The 19,722-nt window shown below is 36.4% G+C and overlaps 3 protein-coding genes across 5 annotated transcripts; 2 read left to right on the forward strand and 1 right to left on the reverse strand.

Moving 5' to 3' along the window:
• The first annotated feature begins 1,188 nt into the window (after positions 1-1,188).
• Positions 1,189-4,795, forward strand: LOC307156007 (uncharacterized protein). 2 transcript variants are annotated; one of them, XM_079867162.1, is made up of 3 exons: positions 1,189-1,287; positions 2,340-2,993; positions 3,978-4,795. In XM_079867162.1, the coding sequence occupies exons 2-3, from the start codon at positions 2,373-2,375 to the stop codon at positions 4,128-4,130; spliced, it is 774 nt and encodes a 257-aa protein (XP_079723288.1). In that variant the 5' UTR covers positions 1,189-1,287; positions 2,340-2,372; the 3' UTR covers positions 4,131-4,795. The 2 variants fall into 2 exon arrangements, with proteins under 2 accessions (XP_079723288.1, XP_079723289.1); XM_079867163.1 differs by lacking the exon at positions 1,189-1,287 and adding an exon at positions 2,115-2,237.
• Positions 4,796-11,372: 6,577 nt separating this feature from the next.
• Positions 11,373-12,977, reverse strand: arl2 (ADP-ribosylation factor-like 2). The gene is made up of 5 exons (XM_079867171.1): positions 12,767-12,977; positions 12,450-12,560; positions 12,111-12,273; positions 11,882-11,962; positions 11,373-11,783 (listed from the first exon to the last, which is right to left on the reverse strand). The coding sequence occupies exons 1-5, from the start codon at positions 12,829-12,831 to the stop codon at positions 11,649-11,651; spliced, it is 555 nt and encodes a 184-aa protein (XP_079723297.1). The 5' UTR covers positions 12,832-12,977; the 3' UTR covers positions 11,373-11,648.
• Positions 12,978-13,046: 69 nt separating this feature from the next.
• Positions 13,047-18,036, forward strand: batf2 (basic leucine zipper ATF-like transcription factor 2). Of its 2 annotated transcripts, none has more exons than XM_079867169.1 (4): positions 13,047-13,251; positions 16,174-16,272; positions 16,481-16,585; positions 17,242-18,036. In XM_079867169.1, the coding sequence occupies exons 1-4, from the start codon at positions 13,201-13,203 to the stop codon at positions 17,578-17,580; spliced, it is 594 nt and encodes a 197-aa protein (XP_079723295.1). In that variant the 5' UTR covers positions 13,047-13,200; the 3' UTR covers positions 17,581-18,036. The 2 variants fall into 2 exon arrangements, with proteins under 2 accessions (XP_079723295.1, XP_079723296.1); XM_079867170.1 differs by lacking the exon at positions 13,047-13,251 and adding an exon at positions 13,269-13,331.
• The last annotated feature ends 1,686 nt before the right edge of the window (positions 18,037-19,722 follow it).

Here is a 19,722-nt window from a genome sequence, read left to right on the forward strand (position 1 = left end):
TTGTCAAGCCATCATTCAAAGTTTATCTTGACTTAATTTAAGTTAATCTACCTCAAATTTCACTTCTGCATTCTGTTTGTGACTAGCAGTAGCAAACTGAATTAATTTGCTACTCAATTCATTTCTGAATGGTGAACAACCCTGATGTCAAAGCCCCTCGAAGCATCACGTGTTAGCTTGACACCACCTGTTATGTCATGACTCTCGCTGTAAACAAAAGAAGATATTTTTCTCAGGCATTGATCTCAGATGTTTTTGAAACAAATTCATCCTAAACTTTTTAAGAGTTTGCTGTCAGTCTTTCACCAGCTTTATCATTATTTATGAATAATGTTTCCACGTGAGCCTCAGAAACCAGAAGGATTGAATAAGCAGGCAGTAAACTCCCTCTACAATGATTCAACAGTACTACAGCAACATGTGCCCTCTTTACCAAACACTCAAGTGAAATCACATCTGTGAAACAGCTGTTTCTCTATATATCCTCGGGGGTCATTACCACCGGGCAATGACGTTAACTCTTCTTCAGTTTTCTGTCTGTAAGCACAAGGATAGATGATTCTTCAAACGACTACTTTTAAAAAACACAATGAGATCCAAAGACAGATTTAGACATCACTCCGACGTACAATTACATGTGAATACCCAAGTCTACATGCACTTTCTTAAGTATTACCTTGTAGGAGTCACTTAGTCTTAAACGCCACACCTAATGTTTCCAGGCATATATTCATTCTCTTTCCATCAGTTACTTTTGTATTTTGAGCTCCCTTGGTCCTATTTTACTCTGTTTATTTATTTCAACATCATTTTTTGAGGGAAAAACATGTAAATAAGCAAGCACATTTGGTAATATGTGTAATGAGTGTGTTCTTAGTGGATTAGTATTTGGAAATGAAAATCCCTGACCGTGCATCATGTTCCCACCCAGTGAATAATCCCCAAAAACACATTTAAGAGTCCTGCTCAGGTGAGTCAGTACCTCTGATAATGGTTCTTGGCAACACTTACGCTTACAACTTTACAGCTTATGCAGTAAAAGTTTGATACTGTTTGTGTATTTAGGTCTTAGTTGGCTGATACTTATTTTGTAGTTTTTGTAGGCTGCTTCCCTTCTTCAGTTAATTAAATGAAACAGAGAGAGAGAGAGGGAGGGAGGGAGGAATTAATGTGCTTGAATGACGACAGGTTCAGACAGTGTGACGATTGTGTGTGTCAGATTAAGGTGAGCTGGGCCCAGAACACAAAGAGCGAGTGAGAGAAGAGTCACGCGAACACAGGCAGCAGGTAAGTCGTTCAAACTTGAATGCGCTTGTGTTATGTATATGTTTACTGCTGTTAATCAGTTTTTGCTGTCATTTTCTGTATGTTTCTTTTTCTTTAAATGTATGAATGGGTTAAGCTTATTGTGAAGCAACCTTGAGCTTGGGATAGGGTAAATGATAGTTTACACATAAGAAAAAAGAAATTTGACCAAATTATATACTCTGACATGGTTAACTCTGAACGCTGAAGTTAGTCAGTTCCCTTTCTTCTAAACAGAAAAAGCTTTTAGTAAAAACAGCTTGACTTATATGTAAATAAGACACCTTCAAATCAGCATTGAGAATATGAGAAAATAGCACCAGTCTTCAGCACGGCCTGTAAATATTTGCTTGATTTATATATCAAGTATTACATATATCTGGAAAACTGTTAGTTCCCATTTCTGACATACTGTATGTAAGTTAAAGGCTTTACTACAAGTTTTCTGGTCAAATATTAATAGCTCTTTATCTCAGTCCATTTCTTTTGTAGGCCTATATGAAAAATATTAAAAACATGCAATAATGACTCTGTTTAAATCTCTGTGCAGTATGATATATTTGTGAGTGATATTGAGTCATCTGTCTTGGCACCAGCTGCAGTTCCAGCACAACCAACTGGAGTCAAAGTCAATGACAGACTTGAGCTCATCTTATCAAAAAGTCATAAAGCAGAGAGTAGTCTGTTGGTTTAGGAGACACACTGTCCCTAAATAGGAACTTACTGATACGCTGTATACACACAGAATGAACTTTGAACAGTGTGTCTATGATGACATGACTGATAAACACACATTACAGTGGGATGGAGGGGAAAGATAAACCTTGGGCCATGTAGACTTCATTTCGACAGTATCCTCGAGGAAGCCTGCTGCTCTTCTTCCTCTTCTTCTTTTGTTTGATTATGTAAGAAATGTTGTGGAACAATTTAATGTAAATTCTCCATGACAAATATTTGTCTGATCTCTTCCCAACATTTTCAACAGATGACCACGTCAAAGTCACATGTTTCCTTCTTCCTTCCTTCCTCTTTAGATTGCAAAGACTGGATTACCATCTCTCAAGACCATGACTATCGGCAAGAGCTCCAAAAAGAACAAGGCCCCTCGTTCTCCTCCTTTCCTGGACAAGGCTAATGGATTCTATGGGCGCTTGGATGAGATGTTTGGAGACGATGTACAGATGGCGGGAGAACCCACACCCACAGAAGAGCAGATAGGAGCCTTGAACAGGAGCAGCCAAGACAATGGGACAGTTCCAGACTGGATAGAAGAGGATGACCATGTGGTTGATTTCAACCAGGGTATTATGGATGATGATGGGACCACTTTACTGAAGAGAAAGCCCAGCAGACTAAGTCGCCGCTGGAGCAGGATGAGCTCCAGGAAGGCAAAATATGACAAATTTACATCAGACAAACAACTGGGTAATGAGGCCAACAAATCCACCTCTGTAGATCTAAACCCAGAGGTGCCACCAGCAACCCAAACCCTGGAAAAAAGCGGAGAACCAGAATCAACAATGGTCCATTTCTCCATGAGGGAACACGCTGATGACCAGATTCTAATATCAGGAAAGAAAGAAGGAGACGGGGAAATGGAAGACACAAGAAAAGAGAAGACAGAAGGCAAATTAAAAGGAGAGGCAATGGAAATTGTAAAGAGGAACACTCTCAAGAATTATCGCAAGGTAAGATTTAGCTGTATTGGGAACTTGCTCTGAATAAAGAACCGGTACTGAATGACGTTCGGGACGGGTTCGTTTCGTTAGCGGTTCTCACGTTCATTCTTCGATGCGGACGGAATACCGTAATAAAATACCCTGACATAGTTCTTGTTCAGCGGCGCGGCGACACCGATACGGTTCTTTTTAGTGAATAAAAACAAACGCGCAACCTATAGGCTACATCGTACAAATGACTCTATTGAGTCGGTTCTTGTTATTGAATCAAACACAACAAGGTGAGACTTAAAGTTATGGTTAATGATTGGCTGTGCATAACAACGTGTAGATAAATATATAAATCATGCGTTTGCTCACTATTTTATAAATATTAAAACAAATATGTTTCCATATTTTTGTGTGTTGGTTAGCCTATTGTTGTTAGACCCCAGTTAAGGCCACATACTTTTTCCGTCACTTGAGTTGAGTAGGCAGGGTCATGGTTATTCTCAAACCATCTGGTTTGGAGAGTGAAAATGTTTTGGAGAGGCATCTGGGCTAAAGTTCCTTTTTCTGAATTGTGCTGAAATAAGCAGTCTGATCACCCCATAAATGTTTATATTTTCTGCAATAGCCTATAGCCTGGTTATGGTCCACCCTAGCACTAATAGCTTCATGTATATCCGTCCCCCACCCCCCTGTTTTATTAGACTTACGTCACTATCCGTTTTCTGTTTGCACCTGGTCAGAGGAAAGAAGCAAGCAATACAGGAACAAAAACTCTTTTCAGTCAAATGCAAGGTGACCTTGTTTGGAGGAATGTCTGCAAATAACCAAACAACCCTGTCACTTCACCTACATTCCATGTATTTTAGTTTAGCCAATAAGGGCACATTCTTTCTTTCAGAGCAATGACCCTGCAGTGAACAAACTTCTAAGATGCATGTTCATATTATATAAAGGATATTGTTTTCTGAGATAAATTGACTTTATCATTTATTTTACTTTTAGGCCGTGGACAGAGCTTTCCGTCGAGGATGGGAGACTTTCGTTGCCAATCTGTACAGTGTGACACTGACACCTATATCGTCAACCTCTTCTTCACCAACACCATCAGACAAAACTGAATTGAACAGGAATCGTGTTTTAGCAGAATTCATTTGAACAGAGTGACTTGTATATATTTTAAAATTAATGAGTAATTTCGTTTATTAATTGAAATGTGCTCAAATATTTAATATGCATTGCTGTTCTTTGCATAAAACTGATCATTATGTAACCTGACATGAGAGGTCAATATTTGAACTTTTTATCAGTGTATGAATTTGTTATCACAGCACTAACTAATGAGGCATGTACCTGATCTTTGTTCCCTTGTTAGGAAACATGATGCCTATACTATTATTATCCATGGAAAGTTGTTTTCTGTGTGTGTGTGTGTGTGTGTGTGTGGGGATGCAATAATGTTTTTGAGCTGTGAACAGAAGCAGAGTTCCTGTACTTTGGCCATGAAAATGTATTCTTCAAGGCTATGCAACAAAGGGTTAACTCTTAAAACTAATCTGGGAGCTCAAAGATTAAAAAAAGAAAGCCATCAACAGGTACAACATCACTGGCAGTGAAGTATATAAATAACTGAGCTAAGAGATGGATTTTGTGTTCTGTATGCATTTATCTTCTGTATCTTACCTACAGAACCCACAGTTTCCTAATGTCACATAGGCTTAAGTGAAATTAGTTTTGTTGTTGTTGTTGTTGTAATATCTTGTTTTATTTGCATTGTGACATCAAATCAATGCTAATAAAAAAGGAAAAGTGAAAAACATTCAACATGTGTTACTTGATTCTGTACACAAGTATTGTTTTGAAAAGAGTAATATTATGCTATTCTATGGCAAAAGAGTCAAGAAAGAAATGTTTAACATTGTGGTTGATATAGTTCATTCATCACACTAGAAATGGAAGGTCAAATTGGATATGCCAGCAGCCATATCACCCTGTAGCCCAAGACTGGTTGCCCACTGAAGCTAAGCAGGGTCGAGCCTGGTCAGTACCTGGATGGGAGACTCCTGGGAAAACTAGGTTGCTGTTGGAAGAGGTGTTAGTGAGGCCAGCAGGGGGGTGCTCACCCTGTGGTCTGTGTGGGTCCTAACGTTCCAGTGAAGTGATGGGGACACTATACTGTAACAAGCACCATCCTTCGGATGAGACATTAAACCGAACAAAACTGTTTCGGCTAACTAAAGTTCACAATACTATTGATGTTCAGATGAAATTAAAAAATTTAAAACAGCGTATCCATTCATCAAAAGTGCTGAGATGAGATTTTGTGTCATCTATGGTCAGGAAAAAAGGTAAGGTGGGGGAAGGCAGCTTCCCCATGTTACCCTACGCTTGTATCGCTGCCGATATGATGCCATCTAGTGGAAAATGTGAAGCTTGAAAAAAATAAAAAAAATAAAAAACCGGTTATGATTATCATCTACTTTACCATTTATCATGCAACAAAACGCACTAGTTCTACAACTATATTTATTTGATACTTGTATACGTTCAAATAAGTAGCCTACATTGTTTTGCCTCTCAGTATCTGTTGCATTTATTATTTTGCTATTTAAAATGTGCATTATGGGCACTAGAGTAAACATATTTTGCATCAACATTTTGAGCAGTTACAGTTTATCCAGTTTTTTATTTATTTTAATGCACAAGCAAAAATGTACACTGGCGCTTTTAATATAATCAGTAACCTTATTGGTTGTTGTAAAATGGGCGTGGACTTTCACATGTGACTAGAATAAAAAGCGCCCAGACCTTCTTTTCGTCCATTTTGAAGCGGCTTCTTCATTGGTAAGGGATTTTATTGTTTTTTGTTAACTGAAGTGTAGTTATTTTACTTTTTAAAACGCCTTTTCTAAAGAGGGCCTAAATTATAAATAGTCACCTTTTCTTTGTTAGTAGCATGCATTTAAATGTTTATTTCTGTACAGTGGCCCTTAGCAGACAACTGCAGGGTGTTTGCAATCCATTAGCCCATGAGCCTCTGAATCGCATCTGAAACCATCCTGCCTCACTTACTGCTATTATTTGAAATTTTACTACTTTTTATCAAAGTTTACATGATACTGTATCGCAATTACAAGATATTTACTGTTGGTTTGCTTTTTCGTCTATGGCACGATCTCTCAATGATGATAACTTTCACAGACCTGTTCTGAAACCACGTGAATGCACTTTTATATATCTGAAGAGAGATTTCGTTTGAGTTGTATTTGTAAATCTTGCGCGTTCTGGAAGTTTCATATGGTGGGAACACGTGTCTCAACTAGACAACTACGTTTGTTCTTTTGCAGCAATGGCCACGACGAGCATGAAGTCGCTGCCATCTTGGGAAGGTAAGTTCAGTAGTAGGTGCACTTACTAAAGTACACAGTAGATATTGACTATTTAATTAAATTTGACTAGTTTTTCATTTGAACGAATGAATGGCATTAAAGTTATGTAAAATATTGCATTAAGGAGTTCTGCTTATGAGTGTAGTGAACTTTAAGTATTGGATGCGTTTTAGAGCAAACTTTGACACTTGCACGTGGATCTGATTAAGGAGTTCAATTAAGACAAGTGTGAAATAACTAAAGTTTATCCCAAAAGAAAAGTGCATGTTTCATGTTTTATAACGATGCATGCTTCTTGAGAACTTAAATTTAAGGAGAGCTAAAATAAGTGATCTAGGATACTATATGCTTTAGGCCCTATTTTTGTCTGCCACACCCAAGTAACTGTGGCCTTCATGCCGGGTGTATGAATTTATGCATTCAGTGTTACTTTGGCTTATGAATTCTCTTTCCCTGAAGTGTTTTGATTTTAATCTTTCTCTAAGCGGAGTAGAATTGCGCATCTATTACAGTGTCTTAGTTTTTTTTTTTTTTTTGTGTATTTGTGAATGCAGACTTGTAAAATTTTATTTTTACATTTGTCTTTGCAGCTTCCATGCAGTCTGCTGGGATGAGGCAGAGGCCTGTTAAACTCAAGGTAAACACTTCAAGTATTGAAATTCCTGTTTTTAAGGCTAAACCTTTAAATGATGATTACAAAGACAAGCATATGTCTGAATTCCAATGATGTTTGCCTTTTTATTCTGACATAATGTGGGTGGCTTGTGCTCAGTTTAGTTGCATCCCTATTGAAACTTTATGCATCCAGTAGTACTATTGTGACTTTGTATTCTCTTCATGAGTAGTTCTGTAATATTTCTAAACTGAGTAGCAGGTGTCATGCATTGCCAAGTGTTTCTTTTGTTTTAGTATTTGTGAATGTGGGCATTTGTTTTTGCAGTTTCCACACAGTCTGCTGGGATGAGGAAGAGGCCTGTTAAATTCAAGGTAAGTTTTCAAGCATTGAGGGTTCTTTTTTAGGATAAACCCTTAAATGATGATTTCAAAGACAAGCATATGTCTGAATTCCAGTGATGTCTGCCTTATTATTCTGACAATGTGGGTGACCTAGCTCTGTCATCACTACCCTATTGTAGCTTTAAAATAATAATAATTGTATTTTAGGGTTGTCTGCACATGAACTCTGTGTATGGTGTCCATGGATGCTGTATTGGTAAGTGGTTTTCCAAAAATCAATTTGTTTTACAATTCTGAAGTGATTAAGTTTGTACAATGTAACAGGACGACAGATTTGTCATATGGCTTTCTAGTCACCAAAGTCTGATCAGACCATATGATTTACACCATATTTTCTGAATTCTCTGTTTTACTGTGCCTGTTATCTGTCTAGGTGGTTCCAATTGTCCTGGTGGCCGTAGTATGGTCAATGACGTTCAGGTGAGTTTTTTTTTTTTTTTTGAAGTGGTGTCTGCTTAAATAGTCTGAGAGGATGAATGGTTCATACCGTTTAATATCTGGACGGCATTATTGCTCCATGGCATTATAGTCACCAAAGCCCTGATCAGAACAGGTTTAACATAGTGGTTTTGTTTATTGTAAACTAAATATTAAGTCTTAACCTTTTTTATTAGGTGACGTCTGCACAAAATGGCCTTTCACCAAGGACTGGCATCTTTCAAGGTAATTTTGTTTTATATATATTTAGCGTTATGTGCAATCTCTGTGATGAAGATACTTAGCTCACTTTGAATCCATGTGAAAAGTAACGAACAACTGAGAGATTGATGGATTTTGTTACTATTCTAATTTTGTGAACTTGCCAGACAATACCCCTCTTGTTTTCTCTTCAGGACTAATGTTTGTCCAAGACTAATTGCGTGGAGTCCTTTGGTGGTATTAGGTAAGGTTACTTCCTACTCCCATGTTTATTAATATGCAGTCCCTCTGTAACTAATGATGATTTATTGGAATCTCGTTCGTCTGAAACCCTGTTGATAAATCTTATTACTGACGTTACACCGTTGCATCTATTTTAAGTGGTTTATGTATCAAATGATGCTCAGGTTTTTGTTTTTCCTGACAGGTTGCATGCCTGAAGTGGTCTCAACGGGTAAGAATGTGCTTCCTATATCAAATCCCACTACAATTGGTCCCTTTTTGATTAAGTTGCACCTTTTTAATGCTCAGTACTATCTGTAACCTATGATGATTCTTGCAGTCTCGTTCGTCTGAAGTCCTGCTGATAAATTTACATCTTTTACTGATGTTACAGAACTATCTTTTGTGTCTCTACACTTGTGTAACTTGCCCATCTGAAGTTTTTATTTTTTTCACAGGTGAAGCCTGATGTAAAGTAATTTAAAACAGTCAGACATCACCCCTCTTTTCACTTCAGTGCTATTGTTTGTCCAAGACCAAGTGTGGAGTCCATTGGTGGTAGGTAAGGTTACTTCCTACTCCCATGTTTATTAATATGCAGTCCCTCTGTAACTAATGATGATTTATTGGAATCTCGTTCGTCTGAAACCCTGTTGATAAATCTTTATTACTGATGTTACACTACATATTTTATCTATTTTGAGTGGTTTGTTCATCAAATGATGCTCAGGTTTGTTTTTGCTCCTGACAGGTTGCATGCCTGAAGTGGTCTCAACAGGTAAGATTGTGCTTCCTATATCAAATCCCACTAAAATGGTCCCTTTGATTAACTTGCACTTTTTTTAAATGCTCAATACCATCTGTAACCTATGATGATTCTTGAAGTCTCGTTCGTCTGAAGTCCTGCTGATAAATTTACATCTTGTACTGATGTTACAGAGCTAGCACTTGTCTCTACACATGTGTAACTCGCCCATCTGAAGTTTTTTCTTTTTCCCACAGATGGGTGGTACCTGCTGAAGTTGTCCAAATGGGTAAGAATTCAGTCCCAAATATGTAATGTTACAAGCCTTTCATCCTTTTATGATGTAACTTGCGCAAGTCTTACGCCTTGACAATACCAGAACCTGAAAAGGTGAACCCACTGGTGTTGCCTTGGCAATAAGGGGATGATCTGTTGGGGTTACCAACAGTCTGAGAAGGACTAGTGTTAGTGTAGAGAAACGCATTCCTTTTGTGTGATGCTTAATTTAGTTTGATTCCATGCAGGATTACAGTGGCAGTTCTGTACTTACCCCCCCCCCCCCCCCCCCCTGGAAGTTCTGGACCCACTTCACACTGAAGTTGGTATGTGCTTGTTTTTTACTTTAATTACATGTGAACTAGTAGGTGTGATGCCCCATTCTGATTTATCTGACTGAATGGTAGTCCTCTAACCTCAATTGGTTTAATTTTAAATTTGTTCTAAAATGTAGGTACCTAAAATGCTTATTGGTATGCATTAGTATGGATGTGATGAGTGATTACCGCCCCAGTCTGAAAAGTCATGACAGATTGGTATACCCTCTGATCCATACTTCCATGTCTATCTCTTTCCTTATGCTTTAATTGTTGCTACTGTCCTTCCAGGTTGCCCCAGATGTCACGGTATGATGCTGGAGTTTTGTTGACCTTAAAGGTTTGTATTTGTTTTAGCTCTTATTGTCTATTTTATTTTAAATGATGATTTCTTATCGCCCCAGTCTGATGTGTCATGACTGATTGATGACTCTGATAAATGTAATGATTCAAAGGTACTGATTTAAGTCAACTTGTACTGACTCACCCTCTCTCCCTTTTCTCTTCCTCAGGTGGTTCCATGCCTGGCTGATTAAGGATGGTGTCCTTTTGTACAGGTACCTAAAATTCATATTTTTACTCAGTTTGGATGTGATGAGTGATTACCGCCCCAGGCTGAAAAGTCATGACAGATTGGTATACCCTCTGATCCATGCCTCATGTTTATCTTAGTTTCTTTCTTTTTTTTAAATGATTTTCTTATTGCCCCAGTCTGTCATGACCGATTGATGACTGACTCATAAGTCAGTACCTCTGAATCACTACATTTAGGTTGACTTGCACTGACTTCCCCTCTCCCTTTTCTCTTCCTCAAGTGGTTCCAAACCTGGATAATTAAGGATGTTGTCTGGTGTACAGGTACCTAAAATTCATTTGTACTCATTAGTTTGGATGTGATGAGTGATTACCGCCCCAGGCTGAAAAGTCATGACAGATTGGTATACCCTCTGATCCATACTTCATGTTTGTCTTAATTTTTTTTCTTGTGCTTTAATTGTTGCTACTGTCCCTCCAGGTTGCCCCAGATGGCACATGATGCTGCTGATGTCTTGTTGACCTTGAAGGTTTGTATTTGCCTTGAGTTTATTATAAATGGTTTATTGCCCCCAATGTACTGACATCCCCCTCCCTCTTTCTTCCAGGTCAAAGCATCTGTGGGGAAGTTGAATTGTGGATGACAGCTTGATGTTAGCTCCTAAATCCTGAACATCTGTTGAATTTGAAGTGATTGAATGGCATGTTTAAGATTGAAAATATAAGTGGGTGACTTTTCCACTTTGTATACCACTTATAATTAAATCACTTGCATATATATATATTTTTTTTTTTCTTGGAAATGTCCCCTCTACTTGTTGGCATGTATTAAGTGGTTTGCTAAATAAATGGATTTGCAAAATTTTTCAAGTCAGTCTTAACCATTTGAATGTTTATCAGGTTATTTTCAGTAAACTAATTGGAAAGTGACACTTTATAGTAAGGTTGTTCACAAATGCTTTAAGCAACACTAACCAGCAATAAACAAATACTTTTTATTGATTGTTACTGCAGTGTATATATATTTTGTTTATGATAGTATAAAGGCTTAATCTAATAGATTAGAACTAAATGAGCTGTCAGCAATCTTACTGCAAACTGACCTGAAAGCATGAGATTATACTAGCCTTTAAATGTCTTTCAGTGTTCTGACGAGACAATCCAAATTAAATTGTTCATGGATATTATTTGTCTAGGTGAGGCAGCCACCCCAGAACAATATAAAAAAGGCACTACTCTAATCACTTAAGGAGTAAGAGCAGCAATTTTAATAACTAGGTTTGTCAAGGCAGAAATGAGTATTCTTGGCAGATGTGATGTATCTTTATTTATGCAGCTGAACAAATGGTGCTGAAAAGTATACAGTTTACTTCAAAATGGCTTCCATTTCAGGCAAGCAGCTTTTAAAAAAACAAAGCCTGTTGGTAATACATCTACATTAACCATCTTAAACATTTAAGATAGTTGTAATGCAAACATTTGCAGTCCAAAAATATCCTTTTTTGGGGGGTCCATTATCTTCCAAACTTGTTAACACTCAGTCAGCTGTAAAGATCCGAGCTGCTATATCATCAAGCAGCCAGTCCACACCTGTAAGCAGGTTTTCGCCCGTCACAGCACTGCATCCCACTATGCACCAGTGATGGGTCTTGATGTCATCAAGGGCTAAGACCTGCACAAAGAAAATTCAGAAAACAAAGCCATATTCACTAATTACAGTTGTGTCAGGTTCATGCAATTACAAATGACTGTGTTTAACTGAAGGCTTACCTCTCGAATGGCATCTTTTGATAAAGAACCAGGTAAGTCCTGTTTGTTGGCAAAAACTAACAGTGTGGCTCCTGCTAATCGCTTTCAAAAGGAATAATAAAAAAAGTAATCATAAACCTATGTAATATGAGGTGTTTAGAGAAAGACTTACACATTACATTTTATTCATCCATTTAACTTCAAACACTGAGACATTATTAGGTCCAAGTAAAGATATTGTTCATCTCACCTCCTCTAGTAATAAAGTACTCAGCTCTTTCCTGCAGTCCTCCAGTCTCAATCTGTCAGCGCTGTCCACTACCCACACCAGTCCATCTGTACTCTCGAAATAATTCCTCCAGTATGATCTCAATGACTTCTGACCACCCACATCCCAGATATTCAGTTTAAACCTAGTCTCAATGTGAACAAAATGAGAAAGAAACAAAGACATTGCACTTGGGAATTATTTGAAATGCATCACAGTGATAGAGGTAAATAAACAGTCTGCTTATATACAAATTAAACAATTAGTTAAATTAACAATCTGATGCAAAACTACATAACACACAACTAGTTTCCAACATACCCTCTATGCTCAAGCGTCTCTATATTGAAGCCTAATGTTGGGGAGATCGTGCTGACATCTTGGCCGTTGAACTTCTTTAGGATGGTTGTTTTTCCAGCATTGTCAAGTCCACTATAAAAGAACGGTTAAGGGCCCACAAGAGTCTTCTGTATCATAAGCGATAAGAACTTTAACGTTACATTAAACTAGTCTTTTTGAGTAATCGACAGTCGTGAATAGAGTAAGCTGATTATATACACTTTATAAAAAATACAAACATTTAAAAACAACAGCGGTGTAAAATAAACTTATTTGAATTCAGTTCTATGAAAAGATACAGCATCAGTAGACGCATTTCACGCTCCTTGTGCTTCATTTTCTTCAAGATCGTCAGTAAACCCATCGTGAACGTTTAGATGTAAAACACCAAAATGGCCTAAAGCCCGAATTTGCACATTAACTGTTGAAACGCAATCAAAACGGAATTAATTTCCTAAATAAATATCACATGCGTATAGTGCAAAGCCATACTGGAAACAAGGAAGCGTTACTATGAGCTAACACAACACATTGAAGTATGATTGGTTAGAGAGTACGCAAATGTGATGTTGAAGGCATATGATTGGCTATCCCAACTGTCAATTATACTTGGGCCTTTTCTATTGGCAAAGGAGAACAGCGGCAAGGGCGTGTTCGCGTTTCTAATAGGTGAAGTAAGCTGACAGTTAAAATCCGGTCGTAAAATCAGTCGTTTCTATTGCAGCGCCCCCTTATGTGCATATTTCAAACATGTGAGAGCTACTCCACCAAAAAGACTTGCAAAGTAAGTTATTTTGTCTGTCTGGTTTTATGATCGGTTGGTCAGCAATGCTAGTTTGACCTTTTCATTGACTGTACCCTACTGTTAGTATCACTAACTTATTTAACATTTTAACACTGACTGCCAAATATTATTTTCTCTTACTCAAGGATGCTTTTACGTTGAAGATATAATCAGAATCAGAATGAGCTTTACTGCCAATATGGTTACACACACAAGGAGAATTTTAATTACATTAATTAGAATTTGGTTACAAACACTTTTAAGATTTTTTTTTTTTTCATCACTGAATATTAGCTTGGATATTTAATCAGCTCCTAACAAACATAAATTATTATTTGAATTATCACTCAGTGAGTCATTTAACCATGTATTACTTTTGTCTTTGGAAGGCTTTTGTCTTTCAAACACATTAAAGTGTAAAAATTCATGTCATTTCATATAATGCAGGGATTCCCAAACTTTTTTGTCAGCTGAACCTCTTTTTCCTAATATATTTATTGTATTAATTTATTAATATATTTTTTTACGATTTAATTACTTAATAGCTTTTCATTAAACTCACAAACCTGCAGTTTCATCACAAACCCCCAGTCTGGGAAACTCTGAGGTAATGTAGCCTAATATTTAATGCACTTCATGTTGTTGATAAAAAATAATGGATATGTTTTCTTTCTCTTTGTATTTTTATATCAATATGGTACAAGATTATCCTTTTCAAATCAGTGTGATAAACAAGTTAGGTTAAAAGTAATCTAAAAAATAATCATAAAGTAGTCAGATTACATTATCTAAAACAAGTAATCTAGATTACATTAACTACAATATTTGTCATGTAATTTGGAATCGGTAACTGACAACAATTTGTGAGAAATGTACCCAGCACTGCAGGTATTTTATTCAGTGCAAGGGAATGCTAATAAACGTAAAATAAATGATAAAATAATCATTATAAACAAGAACAGCCACAATAACATTAGAGAACATTTGTAATGATGGTTAATTACAAGCGTAAGAAAACATGAGGAAGTTTATTGCAGCGTAGTAGCCTACGCTTATAATGGTAGGCCTAATAAAAAAAATGTTTTGGTGATGTGGGGTATAGTATAGCCTAATATCTCATTATAAACAATTAATTGATTAATAAAACACTGTGACCTAACTACAGTGCTATGCATAAGTTTAGACTCCCATGCTAAAGTTGACTAAAAAGAGGAATAAAAAACATCTTTTGGAAATTGAACTTAATGCCTTAATTTAAAAAATTAGGAAAAATCCAACCTTTAAGGACACCAATTTTCTTTGTGAATGAATAATGTATCGTAAATAAATAAATGTTCTTCCTTAAAATACAGGGTGCATAAGTTTGGACACCCCTATGTTAAATTCCCATAGAGGCAGGCAGATTTGTATTTTTAAGTATTTAAAAAAAATTTTTTTTAGGATACTATGCATCCTGATAAAGTTCCCTTGGCCTTTGGAATTAAAATAGCCCCACATCATCACATAGCCTTCACCATACCTAGAGATTGGCATGGGGTACTTTCCATAAGATCATCTCTCAATGCAAATCAAACTAGCTTTTAGGCTAACTGAAATAAAACCATGCCAATCTCTAGGTATGGTGAAGGCTATGTGATGATGTGGGGCTATTTTAATTCCAAAGGCCAAGGGAACTTTATCAGGATGCATAGTATCCTAAAAAAATAAATAAAAAAAAAATTAAAAATCAAAATCTGCCTGCCTCTATGGGAATTTAACATAGGGGTGTCCAAACTTATACACCCTGTATTTTAAGGAAGAACATTTATTTATTTACGATACATTATTCATTCACAAAGAAAATTGGTGTCCTTAAAGGTTGGATTTTTCCTAATTTTTTTAATTAAGGCATTAAGTTCAGTTTCCAAAAGATGATTTTTTATTCCTCTTTTTAGTCAACTTTAGTATGGGTGTCTAAACTTATGCATAGCACTGTATGTAACTGAATAGAATGTTTGTAAGTTATCCATTGGCTTTCATCCAAAGTCTAAACAAGATAAAAGAAACCTTACGGTAAATGTCTAGTCTGTCTCAAGTTACCCATCTGTGTTTCCCCTTTTGAACTTGCAGCCCTCATGTTTACTTTGCAGCATAGATCCTTATCCATTCAACATTCACCATTAGCCTACCTATAGCCAAAGAAAGACGTGACTGCAAACTTTTCTCCCAGCAGACCCCCACTGCTAAATTATAGGCTACTTGTAAATATACTATTATAGATAGCCTAAATTATACTTGTTTGTGTGTGTGTGTGTGTGTGTGTGTGTGTATATATATATATATATATATATATATATATATATATATATATATATATATATATATATATATATATATATAATGAATGTTGGCTAATATAGTATAGCTAATATAGCCTATAGTATAGGCTATATTAGCCCACATTAATTTTAGTAATGACATAAAGTAGCTTAGCTTTACAAACACATTGTAAAGCCTGAATATCCCATAAAGAGTTCCATCCGTTTGGACTTCCGGATAGGAATTCCCAGTAAATTGTAGAGCGGGAAATGTTCAACCCAATTACTGGCATTTCTGTGTGGGAAGCGATGACCTCCAGTCTCCGCTAACCGGGCCGTTTAAAATAATTCGAAACCGAAAACACACTAGTCCACCCCTCTGTTGCGTCACCTCATTGCCAGAACTATTGGCTCATTCCACCGCCCACTGCTTACATTAAAGACCTCCGAGCAGTTTAAATCATGACCAGGCAATGTAGTTTTGCAGACAACAGCTGCCTCAAGATTCTTTTAACGCGCTTGCTTTTCAGTTCGACGAATTTTGTTTAATACGGAAATATTACCAACGACTGATTTATTCTGAAAGTATACATGCAAGCATTTTGTTCTGATTTAACTGTCGAAGAGGGCATCCGTGTTCTTGGAGATGCCAGCTGCTGTCATGGATAACTTTGACCGGGGAAGTCCTTTCTCGCAAAGTGATTCTCAAAGTCCTCAAGATTGGGTAGGGAATGAATTAACTTATTTAATGTAATTATTTATGTTTCTAATATTTATTTAATTATGGTTTAAAACATATATGTATATATACAGGTATTTTTATATCCTAATATCTATTTACGAACAATAAAATATTGAAACAAATATTTATTTATATATAAATATCGATAAATTATAATTCATATACCTGATCTGCTGATGAATATCCACAGAACACACAGTCAGATGGCCATGGGCACCATCGAAAAGAGAAAAACAGAGATGCAGCACGCAAGAGTCGAAGAAAACAGACAGAAAAGGCAGATATACTGCACGAGGTCAGTGGCATATGTGACCTTTCACACTCTCACTCTCTCTCTCTCACTTTCCCCTTTTGAATGTGTTAATAATCTGTACCTTTATAATTACTTGGAATTATAAAGTAATGTGTCATAATAATAACCTTCAGCGGAAGTTGTGTATTAAAAATTGCAGCTGTGTTTGTTTCAGTAAAGGTTAGGTTTTGTGTGTGTTTGTTAATAAATACTCTGTAGTGTGTGTGTGTGTGTGTGTGTGTGTGTGTGTGTGGAGGAGAGAGGAAGCATTAGTATTGCACAACTTCAGTTCAAAGCAGGCATTTCTTGGAAACATGACTGGGACAGCATACAGATTAGTTGCGCTAGCGCCAGGCTAGTTATTTTACCTTCATTTTCACTTTCATTTTCTCTTCAGATGATGTACAAATCTTGGACTTTCCCCTTTTCCCCAACCCTAATCACTACCTTTCATAGATTAACAGGAAGTCTGAATTGTTTTTTTTGTTTTTTTTAATGGTGTGTAGTGTTTTTCCTGTGAGCTCAGGTGAAATCTATTTTAAACTACTCTGTATTTTACTGTGCCTAAGTTTCTTTCACTTCGTAACTTCTGCATTTCAGTATCGTACTGTTGACAAACTCTTATTTTTCAATTTTTTTAAATTTTTTTTTTTACGTAGGAACTCCAAAATCTAGAGCAGTCTAATACCGCATTCAAAAAAGAAATCGCTGAACTGAAGAAGGAGCTCCAGATCTACACCACTGCTTTGGAGCAACATGAACCTCACTGTACAAAACTCCATCCATATGGACCATCAGTTAGTGTTCCAGCAGGTCCATCCACAGCTGCACCCTCTACCTCAGATTTCAACTTCGTCCCTGAAACCAACGTCTTTTCGGACCTTTCATTCTTACCAGACACTAATTCAGTGGACTTGCCTCTAACAGGGCTCCTCGACAGTAGCGATTGGTCTCCTTGGGACACATTTAATGGGAATGGGTGCCTACAGCAGTTTTGAGGTGCAGTACAGTCAGTTTCGTTCTTATTTAATGACAAAACACACTACTACATACTGCAAACAACTCTTTTTATTGTGTTCAGATGCAAGCGGTGCTAAAATCCATGATCCATTAAGGTGTAAATATGTACTTATATATATAATATAACTTCTAATTTATTCAAGCAAGACTTACAGATGGCAAGATTTATTTTTACATGTAGCAATATATTAAATGTGAAATGTTTGAAAAATGTATTACAAGACCATAGCCTTATGTTGGGCTAAATGACTCCTTACTTTAATCATTTTGTGATATTTGATTTGATATATGAGTTAATCAGCTAATTCATAAATTATTTTTTAATAATTTCAAATGTTATTTAAGGAAATATCGTTCAGTGTCACTTACTGTTATCCATATACAAGTTATTAAAAAATACACAAAAAAATAAATTTCTTACAAAACAAGATACTACACCACTTGTGTTTATATTAGCCTGTTTTTAATTTCTGATTTATTTATACACTGTAAAAAAAAAAAAAAAAAAAAAAAAAAAACTGGCAGCTGTGGTTGCCAGAAATTTACTGTGAAAAATATGGTACCACTATTTTAGTTTTACAGATTTAAATGAAACTTTCAGTTAAAAAAAATTTCTAAAAAAAATATTTTCTATAACAGTTTTTGATTGCTTAAACACATTTCTTGAAATTATGCCTCCTTTTCTCAAAACTCTAAACACAAATCCATAATTTCTCACGCAATTCCCCATACTTCCTATTTTCAGGTCAAAATGAAGCTCTCCACTCAAAACCATTCAATCTTGCTGAAAAACCAAACTTTGCCCTCAGACATGACACACAAGCCCTCAAAAGCACACACACGGCAACATAGTCTTAAACACTAGTGAGATCAATTCAAAACACTGTTACAAAAACCTCCTTTTGACAATCAGTTATCATTTTACTGCTCAATGTACAACATAAATAGAGGGGTGCAGATACAGTGAAATTCAACAATAAGCTTTAAGAAAAGTTCATTTTTATTACACTACTGAAAAGAGATCTGGCATTAGATGAAAAGCACTTGAAAGGAAAAGTTGAAATACCAAAGAATTGAACATGAACTTGGAATTGCAATACAATACAGTATACTCTCAATACAGTACAGTAAAAAAAAAGTTTAATAAATTCTGCAACCTCGGCCAAATTGCATAGCAGTGCTGATAATGACTTTATTTGCCATACTAGAGCCATTTTTTTAGTCTTCTGACAACAGAATTTCTCTCCTTCCCCTAGGCAGTCATCTCAGTTCTGCAAAAATATAAAATGTAAGAAGTACTTGGCTACAAATCAGTTTGACAATTACAAATTGTACAAGGTGTGCTACAGAATTTGCTGTACATTGAATAGTGAAAGTTCTCCCATCTAAAGTACTGCTATGTGTACTGTATGTGTATATAAAAACCCTGTAGATAAGCCTGAAAACAACTTCCCACATGTTCATTCCATGCACAAGAACATGGTCAACAATATAGTGCTTTGTATTTCATCAGGAACAAATGTCCTTTGACCCCTTCGCCGTCATTTTTCTTTTCCTCTCCTCCTCCTCTTTGTAACCCACCACTAGAATTAATTTCCCAAAGCACATAATCACCCGTGGCCCTATTTATATTATCCCGAGATTCTGACTGGTGTGTCATCCGTTTTGCTACTTAATGTTTACACATGGATAAATGTGTGCTATTTCCGTGTGACACATGAGGTAATCATTTTAAGTGTTTGTGTTTTCTGAATGAGAATATGGTTAAACCTGTGCAAAATGAGGGATTTTGTGTAGAGTTTTGCAGAAAACATTGAGAAACTTGAAACGTGTTTGAAAACAGGTGAAATATGTTAAATGGTTTGGGAAATTGGGCCAACTGAACCAGTTATATGGGTTAGCAATCAAGAAAACTGTAATATACCAGCATATACCTGTACAATATCTGTTTTGTATCTTTGTACACTGGCAACAACCACAATCAGGTGGTGATGAGAGTCACATGATGAATCAGAGCTCATCACAAGCAGCTTTTCCACAAGTTGAGAAGATAAATCTATACAAAAGGTGCATAGTGTCATTCACACAAATACTAAACACCATCATGGTAACACATGACA

The sequence above is a fragment of the Squalius cephalus genome (genome assembly GCF_949319135.1).
Source record: "Squalius cephalus genome assembly, chromosome: 3".
Classification (NCBI taxonomy): domain Eukaryota; kingdom Metazoa; phylum Chordata; class Actinopteri; order Cypriniformes; family Leuciscidae; genus Squalius; species Squalius cephalus.

Excerpts from the sequence above, each read along its gene's own strand:
- arl2 (XM_079867171.1), bottom strand. The coding sequence starts at position 12,831 with ATGGGTTTACTGACGATCTTGAAGAAAATGAAGCACAAGGAGCGTGAA. Across the intron at positions 11,963-12,110 it reads GTACTTTATTACTAGAGGAG|CGATTAGCAGGAGCCACACT; the intron begins GTGAGATGAACA and ends TCCTTTTGAAAG. Across the intron at positions 11,784-11,881 it reads CAAAAGATGCCATTCGAGAG|GTCTTAGCCCTTGATGACAT; the intron begins GTAAGCCTTCAG and ends TTCTTTGTGCAG.
- batf2 (XM_079867169.1), top strand. The coding sequence starts at position 13,201 with ATGTGCATATTTCAAACATGTGAGAGCTACTCCACCAAAAAGACTTGC. Across the intron at positions 13,252-16,173 it reads CCACCAAAAAGACTTGCAAA|AGGGCATCCGTGTTCTTGGA; the intron begins GTAAGTTATTTT and ends TAACTGTCGAAG. Across the intron at positions 16,586-17,241 it reads AGGCAGATATACTGCACGAG|GAACTCCAAAATCTAGAGCA; the intron begins GTCAGTGGCATA and ends TTTTTTACGTAG.
- LOC307156007 (XM_079867162.1), top strand. The coding sequence starts at position 2,373 with ATGACTATCGGCAAGAGCTCCAAAAAGAACAAGGCCCCTCGTTCTCCT. Across the intron at positions 2,994-3,977 it reads CTCTCAAGAATTATCGCAAG|GCCGTGGACAGAGCTTTCCG; the intron begins GTAAGATTTAGC and ends TTTTACTTTTAG.